The 22474-nt window shown below is 44.9% G+C and overlaps 2 protein-coding genes across 5 annotated transcripts in view; one reads left to right on the plus strand and one right to left on the minus strand.

The window, feature by feature from the left end:
• MetRS (methionyl-tRNA synthetase 1) overlaps positions 1 to 13631 on the minus strand; it is an 18396-nt gene extending 4765 nt beyond the window's left edge. The window contains exons 1-17 of the mRNA XM_077627200.1: positions 13454 to 13631; positions 12821 to 12911; positions 12672 to 12753; positions 12447 to 12584; positions 12179 to 12251; positions 11957 to 12072; positions 10755 to 10859; positions 10564 to 10670; positions 9673 to 9789; positions 9369 to 9572; positions 8973 to 9062; positions 7556 to 7742; positions 6699 to 6869; positions 5055 to 5268; positions 4520 to 4653; positions 1933 to 2144; positions 286 to 390 (exon numbers count right to left, since the gene is read on the minus strand). Of these exons, the coding sequence (XP_077483326.1) occupies positions 286 to 390; positions 1933 to 2144; positions 4520 to 4653; positions 5055 to 5268; positions 6699 to 6869; positions 7556 to 7742; positions 8973 to 9062; positions 9369 to 9572; positions 9673 to 9789; positions 10564 to 10670; positions 10755 to 10859; positions 11957 to 12072; positions 12179 to 12251; positions 12447 to 12584; positions 12672 to 12753; positions 12821 to 12911; positions 13454 to 13556 (2249 nt within the window). The 5' untranslated portion in view covers positions 13557 to 13631. The remainder of the gene's footprint in view (positions 1 to 285; positions 391 to 1932; positions 2145 to 4519; positions 4654 to 5054; positions 5269 to 6698; positions 6870 to 7555; positions 7743 to 8972; positions 9063 to 9368; positions 9573 to 9672; positions 9790 to 10563; positions 10671 to 10754; positions 10860 to 11956; positions 12073 to 12178; positions 12252 to 12446; positions 12585 to 12671; positions 12754 to 12820; positions 12912 to 13453) is intronic.
• The window catches only part of LOC144093629 (nephronectin-like), a 30826-nt gene continuing 21271 nt past the window's right edge, over positions 12920 to 22474 (plus strand). The window contains exons 1-3 of one of the 4 annotated variants that reach the window (XM_077627203.1): positions 12920 to 13379; positions 14421 to 14516; positions 19651 to 19776. In XM_077627203.1, the coding sequence (XP_077483329.1) occupies positions 13124 to 13379; positions 14421 to 14516; positions 19651 to 19776 (478 nt within the window). In that variant the 5' untranslated portion in view covers positions 12920 to 13123. Of the gene's footprint in view, positions 13380 to 13746; positions 14024 to 14420; positions 14517 to 19650; positions 19777 to 22474 lie in introns of those variants that run through there. The other 3 variants (XM_077627205.1, XM_077627206.1, XM_077627204.1) reach the window with 3 other exon arrangements.

Consider the following 22474-nt stretch of genomic DNA (forward strand, 5'->3'; position numbering starts at 1 on the left):
TTATACCAGCATAGGGATTGTTGTAGCTGAGAGTTGTTTGAGGCGTATGTTATAGAGAAAAAAGCAAAAGAATGCGTTAGCATTGTGAGGAGCGGTTTCTAGGCGAGAGATTGTGATTGTAGCGTTACTCTGATTTTGGATGGCCTCTCAGCATGTTTTTTGATCACTGTATATATGTGACATCTAATCTACTATTTCTGTTGGCCGTGGCTCTTAGTACAGTACCCCAGTTCAAGATGTCAGCTTGCGAAATGGCATTGCATGATGACAAGAAGGAGCACTTACTTTTGTTCTGGTGAGCCCTTCACAAGCTCCCAAGGCTTGTGGAACTGGATGTACTGGTTGCCTATTCGGCTGACAGTTAAGATGCACCGGATTGAATCTCGAAGCCTAGAAAGAGAGAGAAAGAGAGAGAAAGGTTGACACCGAAGAGAGAAAACTGTGTGATCCTTACAGCTGCAGTTCGCTCTGTACGATGCAGTGAAGCTTCAGCATAACTGAATTAAATACCGTATGAATACTCTAGCAAAACTTGGTGTATACAAACATTTGGCTGCGGCGATAATTCTAGGTTAATGCAAAAAACTTGGAAGAAATGTCTTTGTCCGTGCAATTGTCAAGTATCCTCTCACACTACAGCCCTGCAGCAATAGTAGCTGAGTAGCACGTGTGATGCAGAGAAATATAGTTATTGTAAGCACAACATACTTCTCTGAAATCTGCAAGGCTTTGTTGCTTTCGTGATAATTCTGCATTAACTGAATGTCCAAAAAGCCCTGCAATGGCCTTCTGTCTGTCTGAGCAGCTATCGGTGGAAGGAAGGCAGCACCGAGGAGGGAGCAAGCGCAGAGCACACTAAGTTGCAGCACGAGTGTGCTCCTGTACCGTTTCCACAGTGGCCACTTTAATATATACTAGAGCCTAGAAATCGCGTCTTTTAAGTTCCAAGAGACAAGAAAAAAGCAGATAGCGGAGACAAAGGCTCTGAAGCGGCTCTGTGTAACCGCATGCTGTACAGCACTGGCGTTTGGGCAGCGCTGTCCGTGCTGCCTTCAGTTTTGCGCTCACGTCGCTGCGGCAATGAAAATGCACCAACAGCCGCAACAAAAATTCACGCCACCAGTAGGTGCGGCGTGCTGGGAGCCACCAAACGCAGTGGCTGTCGAGCGTTGATCAAGTGCTGAATTCTGCTTTGGCTGATCTGCTGTCGCTGTCCCGCACACACTAAATATAGGCTCTCAAAATACAGTCCCGGGGCAAAGCACTATTGCGAGGCAACCTCTGCAAAGTACCACGCAGGAACGATGCACTACAGCACTGCAACAGCAGTTTTTTTTATTGCACAGGTTTCTATGGGAGCTACAGCAATACTGGCTCATGAAAACAGCCAGGGGAATGCAGTACCCGGATTGTCACAGCAGCGTTCTACTGTACTAGAGTCAAACGAAAAGAAAAAAAAAATTCTGCATTCACTGGAGTGTTTTCATATGCTTTAAGCAGCATGAAAGCATGCCACCTAATAATAATTTACAAGAAACTCAGCTCAACTTAGAGACGGGGACAAAGAAGACAGATGCACACATGGCTGGCGCCTATGCTTTCTGTCCCCTACCCATATGTTGAACTGCCATCCTTGTAAAGCCTGACTCAACAAGTTCAGTTAAACCAGCATCAAGTGATGTATACTGCCATCAGCTTTATGAAAGGGAACACGGGAGAGCTTGGCCGATAGTCTCAAACCGTACTTGTGGCGATATGCAACGGCTGCTTTTGGTAGAACATGGGTGAACATAGTGGAATGGGTTCTGCTGCACTGCCTGGTTCTGGCAAACAGGAGATTGCATCTCCCTTTCTATATTTCTAAAAGTGGCCACTGTGTATCACTGCTCAGTATAACAATGGGAAGCAAAGAAAAAGCCAGTGTACACTCACCTGACTTTGTCCATGAGGCTGATGTAGTGCTCCAGTTGTGCTGAGATCTTAGCTATGACCACCTTGTCCTCCTCAATAATGTTCGTCTCGGGTATCACACCACCAAAATTATTGAACAGAAAGGTGAGTGCTCTGTTCACAAAGTTCCCAAGGTTGTTCAACAGCTCAGAGTTGTTCTTTAGCTGTAAGTCGCTCCAACAAAAACTTGTATCCTGCAAAAAACAAAAACCATGCATGGCCTGATAAAAAACATGCCAGGAGACTGAACTTCAAGGCTTTCTTTTTTTAATTCTGAGAAAACTTGACCCTTCAGCACAAAAACTGCACAGTGGGTGTTGGTAATGAACCGATGAATTTGGAGAGTGCAGACTGGTTTGGCAACAGCATTTAGATGGTACTGTGAGGTGATGCCATGCGCAAACGTTAATACCTTTCATTTGTACTTATTATCATTATAATCATCCTCTCTCGTCTTTCGTTATGATAGCATGCACAATGTGCCAAGGTGTTTAGACAGACAAGGATCTTCAGTCAAGCGCTGCCTTGTCTCGCAGCATTAAAGAGAATGACAACTGAATTTCAAGGACGGAGCTTTTTTTTTCATCGATGCATTGGAAAACGATGCTACAGAAAGATTTTTAATGGATGCATCCATTTTTATATATATTTCGATGCTGGAAACCATGATCAGAGAACGTGATAACCACTGTACACCAGCAAAAATGAACTAAAAACTAATATAGTCCCTGACACCAGACAGTAATTAAACAGCTTTAGTAGTATATTGTAGCACTTATCCGAGTTTCCACGGCGAAAGCGTCTGCGCCACAATGACGTATACGTTGCTGATGGCAGTTGTATATGAACATGGTTACCATTTCAACAACAAAGCACAAAATATTGTGATGCCATCCATCAACAAGGGTATACTGCTTGTCAATGAAGGGCCGCACTAGAGAAGGGATAAACTATAATAAAATATGACAAACAATTCTGAAAGAAAAAACATGACAACACACAAAGTAGTATTTTACCAAGATGTGGCCATATGGTAGGATACAACAATTAGAATGACAAAATTTGATCGCACGATGTCTCTTCAGCTTGTTTTGTGCAATTTCCAATGCCAAACTAAAGTTATAAATTCTCACTTCTTCAACACTACAGTGCTCAACTTCTTATACTATGAAAAGAGATATTTTTATTTCCACCATATCTAATGACACAATTTGGTCAGTGTTTGTCCCTTTAAAAAAATGAAGATAGTATTCAAATACAGTCACACCTCCTTAATTCGGACTTCAGGGAGTGGAAAAACTGTCCGAATTATCTGATTGTCAAATTATTGAATGGCCCCCAAAAGTTGTCAGAAACTATTCATCTGAATGTAAAATTTATTTGTCGAAAACCAGGGCAATTGTTATCTCCTTCTAAGACAAATGTGCAACAATTATTTTTCGCAGTTCCAAATGAATTACTTCGTGCACTCTACCAGGAATGTCACAAACAGAGCTACTACATAATGGTAAGGGTTTCTTCCATGGCTTCTACTGGTCTGTCACACTGGCACTTCTTCACATGTGGTGTCACACACGGAGCTTCACTGTACGAACCGAATGTGATGAACACGAAGTTCCGGCACAATGGAAGAGCGGAAATACCACTTGGACAAATGCGAGGGAAGTGCGCATTGTTGCCATAGTGGCAAGACGCCTTTGAAAAAAGAAAAAAATGATAAGGCAACCATTGTTTTAAACAGCATGCAGCTATAGGTTCAGCTGGTTTGCTCATATGCATGGTTGATAGCCACCACAGGCTAGTGGCAAAGTTATGAATATGAAACTACGCAGCCGGACCCTCTCTGGTCTATTGAAAGGGGGCCTGCCAATCACCAACATGCCTGCCGTTGCACGCACGTCAGAGGAGCATAATAAACAATGTATTGCGCAGTTGGACGATTGCTTGTCGAGCAGGTCATACCTCAACATGGCGCCATTTTGGGAACCCGTAAGAGTTAGCTGATGCCAGCCCCGGGGCGTAACAAGCTCCTGATGCCCTAGACTTACACGGGTAATCCGAATTAACGAGGGTTGGGTTAATGTTTAACTGTATAACTACATACTAAGGCATTGTATCATATTGGTCTATAGGCAAAGTATACAGTGCTGTTATGCTGGTCCTTTCTGTTACCTGCTAAGTTATGCTGTCAATAAAACAGTGCTCCAACATTGCCACAAAGCTGTGAACTTTACCGCACCAGAACAAATACAGCACCTGATCGAGCAGGTCATACCTCAACATGGCGCCATTTTGGGAACCCGTAAGAGTTAGCTGATGCCAGCCCCGGGGCGTAACAAGCTCCTGATGCCCTAGACTTACACGGGTAATCCGAATTAACGAGGGTTGGGTTAATGTTTAACTGTATAACTACATACTAAGGCATTGTATCATATTGGTCTATAGGCAAAGTATACAGTGCTGTTATGCTGATCCTTTCTGTTACCTGCTAAGTTATGCTGTCAATAAAACAGTGCTCCAACATTGCCACAAAGCTGTGAACTTTACCGCACCAGAACAAATACAGCACCTGATTTTCTGGACGTTGGTACATCAAGTAGAACCTCCAGACATCAGCTGGGATGCCGGTGTCCTGAGCATCATTCCCAAAGACACCTACACCTCTACTTTTGGAGAACTTTGCATCTTCATAGTTGAGGTACTCTGAGAAAATGAAAGAAAAAATAGAAACATAATGCCTGAGATGCTGTTATTAAACCACTATTAAAATAATTTGCATTCGAAGAGGGACACAGAGCTGCTACGGTGGCACAAGCAAACAGAAGACGACAAGCAAGCAATCTTTCACACAAACAGCTGATTTAAACTCTACATACAAAAACCAAATTTGTTTTTCTTGGTGCAGAACACAATGGCTAGCCATAACATAAATAAGACAAGCATCAAAGTTGTCAGCGGAACTGGCAGCCACAAACCCAAAATTTATAATCCTCCTCACATTCTTCTACAGCTTACACTGTCACAAATCACAATCATCTCTCAAAAGAAAAAAACGCCACACTTCTGTAGGTAACCTAAAGATAATCAGGAACCTTTGCTCTCACCAACGGCTACAAGGTGGTCGACAGATGTGTAGCTCTGGTGTGTGCCCAGCTGTGTCATTGGAAACACAATGCCATGGAATGGCACATTATCCTTGGCCATAAACTGGTAGAGTTTCACTTGGTCGGGCTGCTTCCACCAAAGCTCCCAGTCCTTCGTATAGTTGGCCGTAATGGAGAGGTAGCCAATTGGGGCATCAAACCACACGTAGAACACCTGTGAGATGAGAGAGACATAGGTATTTACTTATGAAGGGACTGTTACAAATCTGAGGTTGAAGCTGTCCAGACATCAAGCACAAATTAGAAGAATAAGTTGGCCCAGGGCGAAACAAAGTGAAGGCAGCAACCAGAGATGAAAAAGAACAAAAGTAAGAAGACACAAACATGCATGTCGAAGCCTTCGTTAAATCTTTGCCATCAACTGCCTACACAGTCATGCCTCGTTAAGGGGAGACGCTCCTCGAGATAACTTTTTTTCTAATAATGAAGTTAGGGGGCTGTAATTTGCACAGCTGGTACAAAATTAAGCTCCACTTACGGTGTATGTAATCAGTTTTTTTTTTTTATAGCTACAGTGGTTGAATTTATATGCTCTATGAAATCTATAATGAATATCTTTCCGGAGCATACAATTTTTCTCAGTGATTATTATGACTGAGCATTTAAAAATAGCCTGAGTGGTTCAATATAAACCACAGAATGTTCAAATCTAGGTAAAATAATTTTATCTCTGTCTTTTTTGGCATAAAGAAAAAGAAAAGTAGTGAGTTATTTTCTTTTGTGTGCAAGTCTTTTGCTGTGAAACTGTAAGAAAAATATGGACGATTGGTTATATAAACAAGATTTGCACTCTATGCACTTCAATGAACATCTGTGCAAAACTTCAAAGCTCAAAGGTTTATTTGTAAGTTAGATGCCAAAATTCTCACTAAAATCACATGAAACTTAGTTCTAATAAACTAGTTCAAAACACGGATCATTAGATCACAAAACTAGGACTCTCCTGCTGCGCAAGCTTCACCCTCACGGTCCTTGCTGTCCTCAGTACGGGCTCACTTCACATGGCTGCGGCGACAGGACTTAGATATCTTTTTAATCCTTTTCTGGTCACTTTTAAAGCTGAGTCTGACCACTGGTTTTGAAGGGAGGACTCACAGTTCTTCCTCCTGCACCTAGATAGCTGATCACACCTGACATCAATCGAACAAGCAGCAAGCACCGCTTTCAAGCTGATTGTGAAACTATCAAAGGGGCATCCACTGCGCCACTCCGAGTCGGAGTATCAGTGCAATGGGACGTGTATACAGCAGGAACTACTGCTACCAGGCATGCTCCCTTCGTACAGTTGAGCGCCAGAAGAGAAGCGAAGCCCTTACGCTCATTTACGACCTCTACAGCAGCGAGTTGCGCTGCTTCTGCTGTCGGCTATCTTTTTGTCTGGGACATCAGTGTCCATATTAATGAGGCACAACTGTACACAGAAAAGCCAAAAACAACTACCTTTTTTCCCTGTCTTTTGCGATTCAACTGTCACAAGCCATTAGTGAGCAGCCACAATGCTAGTTAAGACAACTGGCACTTTGCACTTCCACCTCGCAATCACAGATTAAAACATGCACAAAGAAAGGCCTTGACAAAGCCTACCTTGTCCTTGTAGTTTTGCAATGGGACTGGAGTACCCCACTTGAGATCTCTGGTGATGCATCGAGGCTTCAAGCCATCTCTGAGCCATGAGCTTGTGATCACCTTGGCAGTCTGGGTCCACTGATCCCCTGAAGTCTTTTTCTTGAACCATTCCACAAAGGCAGGCTCTAACTGTACACAACAAAGGAGAAAAAATTAAAAAGGCAGTTTGCTGCAGCCTTCATCCCTGACTGCTGACAATGCTTGGACTGCTACACTGGTATTGCTTAAAAAAAAAAGCCAAAATGGTGACTAATCCAAAACAGTTGAAACGCAATCCCTAATCAAAACTAGAAATTAAAAAAAAAATGCTCATGTCCACGCACTCTTACCTGAAGCTTCTCTCCGAAATGCTATTATCAACTGAAGCCCAGACAGATTAAGGGTGTCAAGAAGGGACTTAAACCCTAAGAGTAAAAAACAAACCACGAAAGTGGCCTCAGTGAGAGAATAGAATGTTGGTACGTGGATTTGACCCGCAGAAATCACTGATATGCAAGCAGTAACATTTTAAGGAACTCTGCCTGTTCAGTCATTTTTGTATCCCGAGAAAAAAAGGCCAAAAGCTAGAAAGCTCACACTGCCAACCTCAAGTTGAATGCAAGAGATGTAATGTACCACAATACGAGTCCACAAGAGTCCCTCAATTTTCTACCCTTGTCTGCTGAACAATCATGTAAGAAATTGAGGTGCAGAATTTGTGATCTTGGCCTTCAAGAGAAGTGCTCAACTCAAATTGGTTTTCACTTTAGGAATTGTTGCTCATTGTGGCACCATGACTGAAACACTCATGATTGTCATTTACTCCATCTCTGTACCTTGGGAAGATCGATGAAAAGGTGGCCCGAGGTCTTAAGTACAGGATGTTCTTTGCACAGCTTGCAGCGTGCCTCCTTGAGTTCTGTTGGGTTAATCAGCTTTGAACAGAGGTCGCACTGGTCCCCTCGTGCATCTTCATACCCACAAAATGGACAGGTGCCTTCGACAAACCTGTCTGCAAGAAACCTGAAAGCAAGTGACCACAATAGGAACCATTGTAAATGTATGTCCTGCCTGTACTGTGTAGCAACAGTGGACCTCCAAAAATACAAATAAGCTAAAACGTCCAATTGAGAAGCACACAACAGCATGGCTTTGTATCAAGCCACAATGCCTCGTGTGTAGTCATACTGCAGAGCACAGCACAAGTGACAATTCAGAAAGGCCCCCCCCCCAAACCACACAGAGTTTAAGGTTCTACCTACCTCAAGAATTTCTCAAGCAAAATATCTCTGACAGCATTGAAGCCTCACGAGTTTTTAAATGCACAGAAAATGAAATGATGGAGATGTTGGCAAACATGTCCAAGAATTAGGGCAATTACAAAGGACACTATAGCACACAAAATTACGATACCTTATCAAGACCTGACTGTGAATTAACGTTTTAAGACCTCATGCGCAATAACACTGAATCACCTGGGTATGACAGTGAAAGATTACATTTAATTTTAAACGCGAGCGCCAACTACACGGTGCAGCGGCGCTGAGCGAGAGCACGATCATGCTGCTGGAGTGAGCATCGTCTCCTTGGCTGTTCTGCTTCGTGCAAAACAACCCCCGTGAAGCAAGCCAAGTTCTGATAGTGCTTGTTTCCTGTTTTATCCGCTGTGTGCTTGTGGCTCTGGACTGGCACAAATGCGTAACGTTCCAAGCTCGATAATAGGCCCCAGCTGCGTTTGCGGGTAGCATCTCGAAAGAGTTTGTTTTACCTAAATTAATGCGCTGATATCAATGGTCCTCTACAATGAGTTTTTTATAAGTAATGATTGCTAATGGTTTCTTGAGCATGCCAAGCTGTTTATTGCAAATGTGTGCTCTTTCCAGATGTCGCCGACACTCCGAAGCCAGTGATGGGCAGGGGATGGTTAGCACTAATCATCAGAACAGCCTAGCAGACTACGCTCACTCCAGCAGCAGGAATTGTGGGCATGCCCTTGCCCTCGCATGCTTTCTCCTCAACTTTCGGCGCAGCAGTGCCTGACAGTCGACACTCTCGCAATATAATTAAAAGTCCGGAAGGCTGTACACACACTTGAAATCTTTTGTGTAATTATATATATATATACCAAGCACTGAGCTTCGTATACAATACACGTGAACATTTTTTGATGTTAGAATGCAATGGGAAATGTTCACTGCCAGTGCAACTGCAGGCTAGTTATTTTAGCATTACAGTGATGTTCCAAAGGCTTACCTATCACAATGGCTGCAATACAGCTGCTCAACCACTTCTTCACACAAATACCCATTCTGGTGAAGCTCTAGGAATATCTGTTGCGAGATTCTGAAACAGCACAAACAAATAATTGTGGCACGTCGATGCAGCAGCCAAGTCACGCAGAAGAGAAACTAGATTCTTTTAGGCAGCCCGTGACTAATTTTCATGACGAATTTGTGTGCCCACACATAGGTTACCATCAAGTTCACTACAAGCAATGGTTTGCTTAAAATTACATCTTATTGTATTAAGCCTCTGACACTTGCATTAGCTCCTACTTTAAACCTCCCTACTCACTGACTAAAGCGAGCTGCAGACAGCGCAACAACGACCAACAATAAAGTAGCGTGAACAAATGTCCAATGCTCTTACTTTGTCTGTTGCTCAGTCGTGGTCCTCCCAAAGTGATCAAAGGAGATGTTGAACCACTGGTAAATATCCCCATGAATCTTGTTAAACCGGTCACAGATTTCACGAGGTGTGATGCCCAACTCCAGAGCCTTGGTTTCGGTGGCTGTGCCATATTCATCGGTGCCACACACATACAGCGTGTTCCAATTTCGTAGCCGACAGTACCTAAATTACAGAGAAAAAAAAAAGCCTTGGTCCTATAAAGTTTAACACACTTGCGCATGAGGACAACAAAAATCACTCTGGGGTCTTTTCCCGTTCTTACCTGGCAAACACATCTGCACTCAGCACAGACCCAACGATGTTACCAAGATGAGGTACGTTGTTGACATATGGTAATGCACTTGTGATGAGTACATTCTTTTCACCTTTTTTGGGAAGGCTGAAACAAAGGAGCACGGAAATGAACAAAATAGCACTAAGTTCCACGTATGCAAGCAAAGTAAACCACCATCATCATCGTCCCTGTGACTGTTAGCCAGGTTACATCCCATGATCTCCAATTAAAAGTGACCTGCGCAAACTTCCTAATCCAGTCCGTACATTTGACTCTGCTGCCCCGTGCTGCACTTTCCTTTGAGACATCCACGCTTTTGGACCATCAGTTATTTGGTTCCCTGCACATTTCCTACCCATTTCCGTTCCCCGATTTCACCAGAATGTCATTGACCCATCTTTGTTCCCTAACCTGCATTACTCTCTTCCCCGTCTTTTAATGTGACTCCCATAATTTCCCTGCACATAATTCACTGCACTGTCCTCAACTGAAATTTCAAGCCTTTTTTGTTCTTAGCCTCTGCGTCACATGAACACGCTTCAATCTGAACCAAATTCGACAATGAATATGATGCTATGATTCAACAAGGTATGCAACAACTTTACACACACAAACAGACTTCCAATGTTGCTGCAAGAGGGAACATAATCAAGCAAGAAGCAGCAGCGAAAAAAGCAAAACGAGAACAGTTCTGGGTTGAAATGCTCAAGGATATTCACTTTTCTGCTGACACATTACTGCCCACATACATGCACCAATGTGGTGTTAACAGTGGAAATAAAATGAAAAATGAAATGGTGCATGGAGGAAATTATATGCAGCAATGCAGAGCAGTGCTGGCTGTTGCAAGATCTGCAAGCCAGGATATGGACAACATACATAGGTGCAGTGCGACTGGGCAGTTCCTTAGCTTCGTTTTTTGGATTAGTCCATGCACAAAAGGCCCTGTCAATTTCTTCAGAGCTCAGCGTTTGCTCCTTTTCTTCCTGCAAAATATGCAACATGGAACCACAGTCAGCGCCGAAAGGTACAAAAAAAAAAAATTCGTCCAGAGTCATCTGAGTACTGACCACTGATGTTGCGGACAAACTGACGCTTGACCGTTGGGAGATTGCATCGGGCGTTTTAGGTGGAACAGATGGGAGACACCCTGAGGAAAACGCTGACAGAGATTCCTGGACAAAGAAAACCAAAAGTAAAATAATATCAGGAAGCGCTCGTGAAGAATGACTGGCACAGCTGCAGACATCAAAGCAGTCACAGTATCCACAGCTGCTCAAAGCAACACTGCACTAGAACGAGTATTGCTGCAGCTGTGCTAGCACATCATCATCGACTGGAGATGCCACCTAACATTAACCACTTTTGGCTGGGGAATCTAAGAACAAAGACAACCCAAAAAGAAATAAAACTGTCAGCAGACACCCATAAAGAATGACCGTCACAACTGTGGACACAGTCATGGCATCCACAGCTGTTCAATAAAGCAACTTTTCCGCAAAATGAGTACTACTGCAACTGTGCTAGCATATCATCATTGATAGAGACACATCTCTAACATTACCCTTTCTAGCTGGCTTGTAAATTCATGACAGTTGAAGCCAAAATCTCTAGCTGGCTTGTGAATTCATGACAGTTGAAGCCAAAATCTCATTCGTGGAATCGTCATGGGCAGACACCATCCTCCGTAACCATGGAAAATCATAGCGCCATCAGAGCTCATGTGAATGAAGTACTACCAAAATGTTTGCTGTCAGTCCGCCTCCTCTAGCACAAACTGCTCCTTTGAATAAACATGGTGTTATCTCTTTATGTGCAAACTGAAATACAATAAAAGTTTCAAAAATTCTTTTGGGATTTTGTGAAGAACAGTTTTGCTCTTTTGAAGCATTCGTTGAATTTTTTAAACACACTGGCCAATAAGTAAGTATATCCAGGTGCAACTAAACTTTTTCCACGCGGTACACAAAGTACAGGCAAGAAGAGGTTAAATGCCACGCCCCAATATTTTTCAATTAACAAGAACTATATCCAACCAAGAGAAAAAGAAAATATCAAAACAGAAAGAAAACAAATACCACCCAGACTTTCCACCAGCATAAAAGCAGTAACCAATGAACTACATCTCATTCATATGAACTTAACGCAAAGCCTTTCACCAGCAAAGGAAATCACTTTTCAAGGAGTCCCCTTTAATCATTAACAATCGCTATTAACATATGGGGCCAAGTGAGATGCTATGTTCATACAAGAGGTGTCGGGTTCAAATTACCTTGAAACCATTGCAGCCTTCTTTTGGAAGTACTAATTTAATTGCTTTTTGAAGGCTTGCACTGGCTTCTAGTTGGTCAAACCACCTGCACAATGACTTGCAAGGGCCAACCAGTTCTGCACAAAAGTAAACACAATATTAAAAACACCATAAACAAGAGAGCTGTAATGCAAGAAAACATTTTGAAAATTATACTCTGAACATCAAATTCATGAGAATTACCTGAAAACAGGCTGTCAACTGTTTTAAGTGGCAATATGGAAGACCATAATATAACATCAGCAAAGCCAACACCCTGCATGAAGAGAGGGAAGTGTGAATCAAACATGAGACAGCAAATCTTGCTTAACATAGTGCCACATCAGCACTGTGCAATACAGAGAGCAAGAATTCGCTGCTCAGAAGCATATACAAAGCCATCTACTGCATGCATTGAAAAATTACCATTACTACATGACTGCAGAATATGTTGTCATATAACAAACCTTACCTGTGAATTCTTAGTTAATGTGGAATGTTGTGATATGAAACCATCAATATGCTTCAAAAGTGCCTTCAGTACAGTTTTTAAACTGTTGTCAACTTTTCCATGTTGTATGTGCTCTAGAAGAGTGGCTGCTATGGTAGGCTGGAAAAATATGGAAATGAACATAAGGAGTTACGCTTAGTAGCTGGTTTCTAAGTGCACATATTTAAATGATAAGCTTGCAGTTACCTGTAGCTTGACAGCCTCCCATTCGCACCACTCTTCGTCTTCAATCAAAACTGCATTTTTTCCCGATTTCTCCCACAGAAACCTGCACACAAACACCTAAAGTATGACTAAACGACGTTCAGAACTAGCCACTTTTAAGAAGCGTTTACCTGCATATTGCATTAGCGTTAAATAAAGTTGTACCATCTTCGAGCTTTAGGACTGGGAGCTTCGGACGGCTCAGGTACGGCACAACCTTGTCTGAAAACAAGATATCAATTCTGATTATAGCAGAAAGAAACCGAGCATTATATGCTGCGCATCTTCTTCTTCTTGGCGATTAGCGTGACAGCCGCCGGGATACGCTACGATCTTGATTTAGCGGAACGACGAAGTGCCCATTTTCCGCGTTGCAGGATTTCAAGTGCCCACGGAAATCATTCAGGAAAGAGTGTGGACGAATTCGTTCTTAAATGAACTCATGTGAGTACATTTACAACAAGCAGCAACCAATAACATTTCTTGGAAGAGCTAAACCTTCGGTCAGTGCACGTGTCACGGAACTAGTACGAATGAATGGACAGGGGCGAGTTGCATCATGCGCTCTCAAAACGCAACTTCTGCGGCTACAGTACACTCAGCAATGCCGAAGAGCCGCTTTGCACCGATATTTGGAAAGATTAAGGCGTAGCTCATTTGTTAAAGCACGTACGTACAGCCGCAAACAAGGTGAGTTTTCACGAACTAGGTCACAGTGCTTTTGGCGGGTCATAAAGAGAAGTGATACGCAACCGAATTTTTACCTTTGGAGTTGGCAGTCACAGTCGGCACATCTTCACCGGTAATCTCGACGAATATCGCTGTTTTAATGCCGTAAAAATTGTGGCCACAATCGTACAACTTCATCCTGCCAGGGAGGAACTACCTCCGCTACCTCCACGCACACAGAGAACGACAGCGACGACGTCAAATAGAGCAATGATTGAAATTACACGTAGCGCCCTCTGATTCCCACTTATGGAGGTGCAGCAGTTGTAACGGTTGTAACACGTTTGTCTCAGTTGCAAAACTCTATGACTTTGTGCGTCAAAATTTGACACTCTTATTGTTCAAAATTTTAAATTTAACCGATGGTCACGCCACTTGCTGAATTGCTTAACAGTGTTTGCACGTAAACTTTATGAAATAAAATTTATTAATAACTTAGTTTTTAGTCCATAGGTGACGCCACCATTTGTTAGTTTTAAAATTGGGTACTTAGTTTTAGTATTGATTTAGAGTGCCGTAACTATATGGTTTAAAGAACTCTGGAGACTGCTGTTGGAGAGGCCAGCGAAAGAGGCTCGTGGACAAGCTAGCGGAGGAGTGGCAAGGTCACGTGGAGGCATTTTATCCCTTGTCTAAACGTGGATGACGAAACGGCGGGACGGCGCGTCAGTGTCAACGTGACGCAGGCCGCTCTCTGCGTTTGGCGCGGATATTTGCTATTGCCTGCAGGCCTTGCGCTTGAGGCCGACTTTCTTTAGCGTAGCTGTCGTGGCACTCGGCGCACACAACTTTGCGTTGTGCACTCTGGCGCGTTGTTAACAACCCGAGGTGGCTTGAGCTTCCAGGCGTCTGTTAAGCGCTGCGAAGGGCTCCGCCACCCATTTTTCCTCCTTATCATCCAGATCTGAAAACTGCCGCTGTCGTGTTACCGCTTCATTGCAGCATTGCGTTATTTTTAATTGCCGCGGCAGTTAATCGCTTGCATCGTCTCGTTTATTTCAGTTCATCTGTTGATTCTCGGAGCCCTTGCCTTGCCCCATAGAACTGATTCCAATGAGACCACAAGCAAAATAACGGCGGCTCTTTCAAAAACATTAGGTGAGATAAACTAAATTGTGTACATTGCAGTCTTTGTTTTGTCGCTAACGCACACCATGCACTTTCTGCAGAAACAAGTATGAATTCTCGTCCAAGCGCGAGCACAGCGCGATAATTTGTAGCATATGGCGCATACACCACGCTCAATACTCGCATTTAGCGCCATTTATTTGGAGTCAAGCAGTCACTTGGCTTCTCTCATTCTCCAGAGGCTTTACTGTATTTCATAATTGGCGATTTTTTCGAAGAGCATTATACGTATTCTCATTATATGATATGACATATATCACATATGTATTACTGTTAAGGGAATGCCACCGTACGCAGGCCGGTTCCCCTGTTCAAAATGGCAGATATTTGCGCGATTCATGATTGCGCGTGCTGGTCGCGCTGCGCTGCTTGTCCCCGCAGCTGTCTCAGCTACTATAGCGTTCGGCTGCTCGGCGGCCGCAGTTTGCTGGAGGCAGCTGGGATGTACCCGCCGCGGTGGCTCAGTGGTTAGAGCGCTCGGCTACTGATCCGCGGTACCCGGGAGCGAACCCGACCGCGGCGGCCGCGTTTCGATGGCGGCGAAACGCTAAGCCGCCCGTGTGCTGGCGATGTCAGTGCACGTTAAAGATCCCTAGGCGGTCGAAATTATTCCGGAGCCCTCCACTACGGCACCTCTTTCTTCCTCTCTTCTCTTAGTCCCTCTTTTATCCATACTTCCCTTACGGCGCGGTTCAGGTGTCCGCCGATATGTGAGACAGATACTGCGCCATTTCCTTTCTTCAAAAAATAAAAATTGTCAATTTGATTGATGCGGAGGAAATCAGGCTTCTTTCACACGGCAGTCCATTCCAGTTTTGATCCTATTGCAATTATGAGTTCATTGTTTAATCCCCCAATATATTCAAATTCTGATTCTCTTCGAATTTAGACATCGCGGCCAAATGTGTCGCATTCATAAATCGCTGCGACTCTTCATGCTGCTACCATCGCAGCGGCGCAGTGGCGCAGCGGTTTAGCAATGCACCACATGCACTGGGATAACCCGCCGCGGTGGATCAGTGGTTAGGGCGCTCGGCGTAGTCATCAGCAAAATAACTTACTCACTTCCATATCACAGCATGCTGAAAAGTGAAGAAAATCAGGCAGAGGTCCTAATCAAAGGAGCCTACAAGACAGCTTTGGGCTTAACCAGAAACACGTCAAACGACAAGCTGGCAGAACTGGGGCTGCACAACACGTCCGACGAGTTAAGCAGGGCACAAGTCATGTCACAGATACAAAGGCTAAGGAACTCGGCAACAGGGAGGGCCCTCCTGAGAAGGCTGAGCTATAAGGGTATCCTGGACATAGAGGATAGATCGGCAAACATCCCAGACGAAATACGTCGAACCTGCCAGGTTAGCCCTGTACCCAGGAATATGGATACAAATCTACACGCAGCCAGAAGACAGGCAACAGATGAATATGTAGAGGCGAAGATAGCCACACAAGATCAGGTAGTCTACACTGACGCCACTCTGTACCCGTGGACTCGTAGCCAAAGCATCGAGAAAACGGTCTCGGTTGTCACAACAAAGGAGGGTTGCCTCATCAGCGGCGCATCCACGAGAGATGGGACGATAACTGAGGCAGAGGAGATCGCCGTAGCTCTAGCGGCAGCCGAGGGTTATCGCACCAACAAATCTCCCACAATCATAACAGATTCCCAAGAAGCGTGCAGACGCTACATGGTAGGAAGAATCAACAAGAAAGCACTAAGGATTCTCTTGAAAACGCAGCGAACCAACGAAAAGATCCAACATTGGATCTGCTGGGTACCGGGACACGCCGGAGTCGAAGGCAATCTGAAGGCGGACAAGCTAGCTCGCGAGCTTACTAACCGAGCTGGTGCGTCAAACGCCTCGGACGGCCCGGATATAACGGTAGAGCTCACGTACGCAGCTATCCTCAACCTCATCAAAGGCAGAATACGCAAATATCCCCAGCCACATCCTCCGCTAACATAATATGAAGCGACATGTTGGAGAAGACTCCAAACAGGAGCCTTCCACAAGCTTCACATTCTACATATGATGTATCCGGAGCAGTATAGGGATACATGTCCGTGGTGCGGGGCAACCCCCACGCTGTATCATATCACATGGGAATGCATACACAATGTAGCTTTCCGAGGTAACAAAGAGCCAAATGCGGAGCAGTGGGAGGACCGGCTAACCAGCAGCCAGCTCAGGGTCCAAAGAGACCTAGTGAGCCACGCATGCCGGATGGCCAGGTACAGTGGCGCCTAGGACTAGGGGCGCCAACCACGCTCAGCCTGGGAGACATCGGCAATCTTCGGGCAAGCAGCAATACTCCTTTATTAGAGCAATAAAGTTTATTCACTCACTCACTCACTCACTAGAGTCGCGATGGGAGGCTGCGAGAGCGATCGCTACCTCCTCCGCATGAGTTGAGCTGGGCGCTCTGAACGAGAGGCCGTCCACCTGTTTTCCCTCGTGTATGACTGCAGCCGTGTACCATTCTCCCCTGGAGTGGTGATAGGGGCCTGCAATGTCGACGTAGAAGACGTGCTTCTTTGAGCCATATATAGTGGAAGTGCAGGGCATCCGCCCGCGCCTGGCGCCGGCCATTATTATGGTCCTCCTCGTTCATCTTAGTCAGAAGGGGTCAAACGTAGAGGGCGCGTCTCCACAGTTCGGGCACTCGAACCCGTTCCATCGTATGGTGGTCATGTTTGATATGTAACCGGTTCAAGAGGCGGCGACAGGACATGGTCTGGGCGAGACGCGTGTATTGGTTAACGAGATGCGCCTCGCGAAGTTCCCGATAGGTGTTCGCCATCCCCAAAGCGAGCAGTCCCGCGTTGTAAATGGAGATCGGGAGGTCGAGGGCTTTCTTGAAAATTTTTCGGACAACCTCCAAGCAATCTTCGTCATGTTTCCGTAAGCGGAGGTAAGGAGTCGCGTACTTACTGGACTAGTTACGAAGGCATGGGCGAGCCACACCGCATCCTTACTTCGCAACCCTCCTCGCTTGTTGGAAACGCGGCGAACCATTCGGACTACCTGGTCGCCGACTTTGCGGAGTTTGGCAAGGGTTGTGTCTACCTTGCGATGCTGATTAATGAAGAGACCGAGTATTCGCAGCTCCTGCGTTTCACGGATGAGGCCGCTGGCGAGATAATAATAATAATAATAATAATAATAATAATAATAATAATAATAATAATAATAATAATAATAATAATAATAATAATAATAATAATAATAATAATAATAATAATAATAATAATAATTGGTTTTTTGGGGGAAATGAAATGGCGCAGTATCTGTCTCATATATTGTTGGACACCTGAACCGCGCCGTAAGGGAAGGATAAAGGAGAGAGAAAGCTGAACGGAGATTTTGCATTTCGGAGAATGTCGAATATGCACAAATTCAGACTTGGACGGGGAGCACTGGAGGCTTCGGTACGTAGCATAGTGGTCTACTGTGCTCGCCGCTGCTTGCAGGCATTCCTCCATCTCTCCTATGTTTCCCATTGTAGCCCAGATGGTGATGTCATCGGCGTGCAGTGCATGCTGAACACCGCCGACACCCGCCAGCTGGGCCGGGAGGTGCATCATGGCAACACTAAAGAGAAGCGGGGACAACACAGCGCCTTGTGGTGTGCCCTGCGTTCCCATCTCAAATGGGCCGTACTCGGTCTCTTTTATGCGTATATAGGCCAAGTGGTCTGTTAAGAAATGTTTGATGTAGTTGAATGCACGAGGACCGCAGTTGGTCTGGCTAAGATGCTTTAATATGACGCAGTGTTTAACGTTGTGAAACGAACCCTTCAGATCGAGTGCTAGGACTATCTTGTCATTGTGTGGGTGTTTTATGGGTTCGAGAACCTCGTCCTCACAGACTCTCGCGGAGCCTGTCGTAACTTTGAGTTCGGTTGGATCACTCCACTTGCTCACCAAATTATTCACCACAGTACTCGCGACCGCGATCCAACTCATCGCTCAATCATATGGGTCCCCGTCCACCAAGGCATGCCATGCAGGTAACGAAGCTGCCCATGAGGCAGCCCGCGCACTCACTCACCGGCCACCAGGCGTTCCTTGGGAGGACCTTAACCCAGATCACAGCCATCTTCTTTCTCTTAAAGATATTACTGAGCACTATCGTGCCGAACACCGGCGCTATCCGGTTCCTATGAAGGGACTGGGTAAAGCTGGCGAACGAACTCTCCTTAAGCTCTTTACAAACACCCTGCTGTGCCCAGCGGTTCTCAAGCACATTGATTCTTCTTTTGACAGCCGCTGCTCATTCTGTGGGGAGGTCGCCGGCACTTTTCACATGGTTTGGGCACGCAGGCAAAATCATTCTCTCCCCCCGATTACCCCTTCCCCTACCCGAGAGGACTGGGAGGCGGCTGTGCTCGGCTGCCAGGAATTATCGGCCCAACAGGCCCTGGTTCAGCGGACCTGCGCAGCGGTCAGGACCAACGGGGTCCTGGAATGAGGGACTCCGCCTTGTATTGTAAGGGGCGAGACCCACTAGGGGCCTCTCCACGAGCACCTCTCTGTACATATAGAAAAGTAAATGCGTTTCACCAATACCACCACCGGCTACTGATCCAGAGTTCCCGGGTACGAACCCGACCGCGGCGGCTGCGTTTCGATGGAGGCGATACGCTAAGGTGCCCGTGTGCTGTGCGATGTCAGTGCACGTTAAAGATTCCCAGGTGGTCGAAATTATCCCGGAGCCCTCCACTACAGCACCTCTTTCTTCCTTTCTTTCACTCCCTCCTTTATCCCTTCCCTTACGGCGCGGTTCAGGTGTCCAACGATATATGAGACAGATACTGCACCATTTCCTTACCCCAAAAACCAATTATTATTATTTCCAATTTTCCACATGTACTGGCGTGGCAAGGTACTGGATCAAACTCAGCCATGGGTATGACTTAATTGTGAGACAAAGGCTGAGCAGTGCTATAAACAGTAGCTCCCGCAGGCTTCGTTTCTGCACAGATTGTTATTGTATATTCCCTTCCTCCCTTTCCTTGCGGTGCGGTTGAGGTGTCCACTGCGAGACAGTAACAACCATTTCCTTTACTCAAAAATCACCAATAACAGAATACTTCCGCGCAGGTATTCCTGTCCGGGAAGGAGACATTCCTTTGGAGGCGATGCGGTTCATCGTACCTTACATGAATACCTGGGCCACTCCAGCCGACTGCTGCGCTAACGGTGGCACTTGCATTCACGGAGAAAACGGTAAACCCCCGAGCATATCTCGGTACAGATGTCTACCCACTTCATGTTCAGACCCGGGAAAAGCTGGTAAAAAAAGAGAAATTATTTACATATGTAAAACTGAAGCAGTAACACTCTAAACAGAAAAGAGTAAACAGGGAATCAGCTGACCCCTTGCGTACTCCTCTTGAGGGCAGCTTACTCCCGCTTACTCCCATAAATTTTTTTTTTCATGTTTAGAGTGCAGGGCGTTCACACTATAGGCAAAAGAAGCGAGTGAACGAAAGTGCACGAGGACGAACGGATTAACACAACATGATCGGGAGGCGGGCATTGCGCAAAGAAAAGATTGGAGCGACAATTATATATGACGCTGAGACACAAAACATTCAGCGCCAGGTCGGCCTAAAAATAAGAACGAGACGGTTATGTTGTTCTGCACGGAAATGAGCGGACAGGACCATTGTTGGAGGAACTCCTCTTGCAGGGTATTATATAAAAAAAAAACAGATTCTGCTAACTCTGCTGTCTTTATTGTTTAAAAATTAAGGAGGGCACTTAAGACTACCCACGTGATTTGAAGGCAAAAGCATTAGGTTTTAATTTATATTTTTTTTTCTTCCTGCTAATGACACGCCAACTCATTAGCATGAAGTCGTGAGGCAACGCATACACTAGGTTCACCTTTATTCGCTAAGAAGCAAAGCGTTTGCTTTCTCGCCTCGCTATCTGAAAGTCTGGGGTTCAATTCCCCGCACCTTTGACAGCAATTTTTTTTCATCGCTGATGACGCCATTGGAGTTTTGTCGACCACTTTTCATGGACGCCGACAACGACGCCGGGTTTCGTTGCTATGAGCCACAAAAGGCTTTCGCCACATTAATGCTTTAATACTCAGCCCAGCGCACATACATGCATACCGCTAGTTATGAGATTTATATTCCTTGAATATAGGCTTTTTTTGTTACAAGAGCGCTTTTTTCGGCATAGCATTGTCAGTGCTGTAGTACATCAGAATACAGCTAAGATGTGCTAACTACCAGGTTGGTTAACTAATACTGAAAAGCTAACTTTTTAAGTATTACTGTTAAGCCCCTTAATTATTGAAAGGCGTGTAGCTCACCGTAAGTAATATCCATATCAATTTTTAGAATTTCGAAAATGCGGTTACCCTCGGCGCTGCGGCCCAACAAATGTTGGCCAGTTTGACGAATTACGTGCACTGGAGAGGTTGCTTCGCCTGCAAGCATCTCGAAAGCGCATGTATTTTGGCTGCGATGTAACCAAGATTTGTTGGACCACTGCGCTAAGTGTAACCGCGTTTTCGAAATTCTAAAAACTGATATGGATATTACTTACGGCGGACTACACGCCTCTCAATAATAAGGAGCCTAAAAATCACAAAGTGAACAAGGGCCTGAGGTTTTCCTTCCATTGTTCACTTTGTGATTATCAGGAACCATCTGACCAACCTCTATCTACCATGGACTCAAAGAGCCTAACAGTAACAGTTAAACGTGTAACTATTCAATATTAGTTAACCAGCCTGATAGTTAGCACGTCTTAGATGTATCCTTATGTACTACACCGCTGACAATGCCGTGCCGATAAAAGCGCTCTTCTAATTCAAAAAGCCTATATTTAAGAATTGTGTAAAGTCTTAGGCGAAAGACCCTGTGTATGATCGACTGACATCTTGCATGTCGTGGATGCAGTTCAGTAGTATGGCGAGGCAAAAAAAAACAAAAAAACTCACAGGACGGTTGCGACTACGTAGCGCGAAATTCAACGATAGCTGTTTAGGTGTTTAGTTTTGGGGATATTTTGAGGCAGAAAAGATAGAAAGTGAGGAAGAAAGTGAGGTAGAAAAGATAGGCGCAGTAGCTGTCTTACTTCTCAGTGAACACCTCAACCGCGCCATGAGTGAAGGGAGGAAGGTGGGAGCGAAAGAAGGAAATTTGGGGGTGTACAAAACTTTACGGGCTGTGAATGCGAAAGCATCCTTTTACCTAGAGACCTTTACCATAAAGGCATTTACCCTGAAGTCATTTACTGCAAAGCCGTTTGACCTAAAGGCCCTGAAGGACTTCACTCTAAAAGCCTGTATCATTGCCATTGTCCTTAATGACCCTCATCATTATTTAGTAACGGCTTTTATCATTCCAAAACTACCATTAGTATATCACTACAATTATAACTACTGCTGTCTCGTCTAATGTCTTTGCTTCATTGTCTATGATCACCCATTACTATCTTATAGTCTACTACTGACTTCATGCAAGACCGTGGTGACGTCACTTGGGTTTCCTGACCACTGCTGCTGGACAGCAACGCCGGGTTTCGTTGCCGATGATCCATGTAATGATTTCGCATTAAGAGAGAGAAAGAGGCCGTAGTGGAGGGCTCCGGTATAATTTCGACCACCTTCGGATTTTTGACGTGCAGCTGTAGCGGTCGCGTTTCGATGCAGGCGAAACACAAAAGGCGCCCGTGTGCTATACGGTGTCAGTGCAAGATATGACATGTGCGCTGTGGAGGCTTCGGGAAGAGAGGAGGAAGACACATGAGCAGTTATCTAGTCACAGGATTAGCATATGCATGACATATAGCAACACAAAAAAAAATGGCATCAGACCACGGGAGAGTGGATCTTATCGTTTACTAAGAATTTGGCTGACATATTGATATCGCGCACTCTTTACATTATAGCTGTGTATTG

This window comes from Amblyomma americanum, chromosome 6, assembly GCF_052857255.1.
Source record: "Amblyomma americanum isolate KBUSLIRL-KWMA chromosome 6, ASM5285725v1, whole genome shotgun sequence".
Taxonomy (NCBI): Eukaryota; Metazoa; Arthropoda; class Arachnida; order Ixodida; family Ixodidae; genus Amblyomma; species Amblyomma americanum.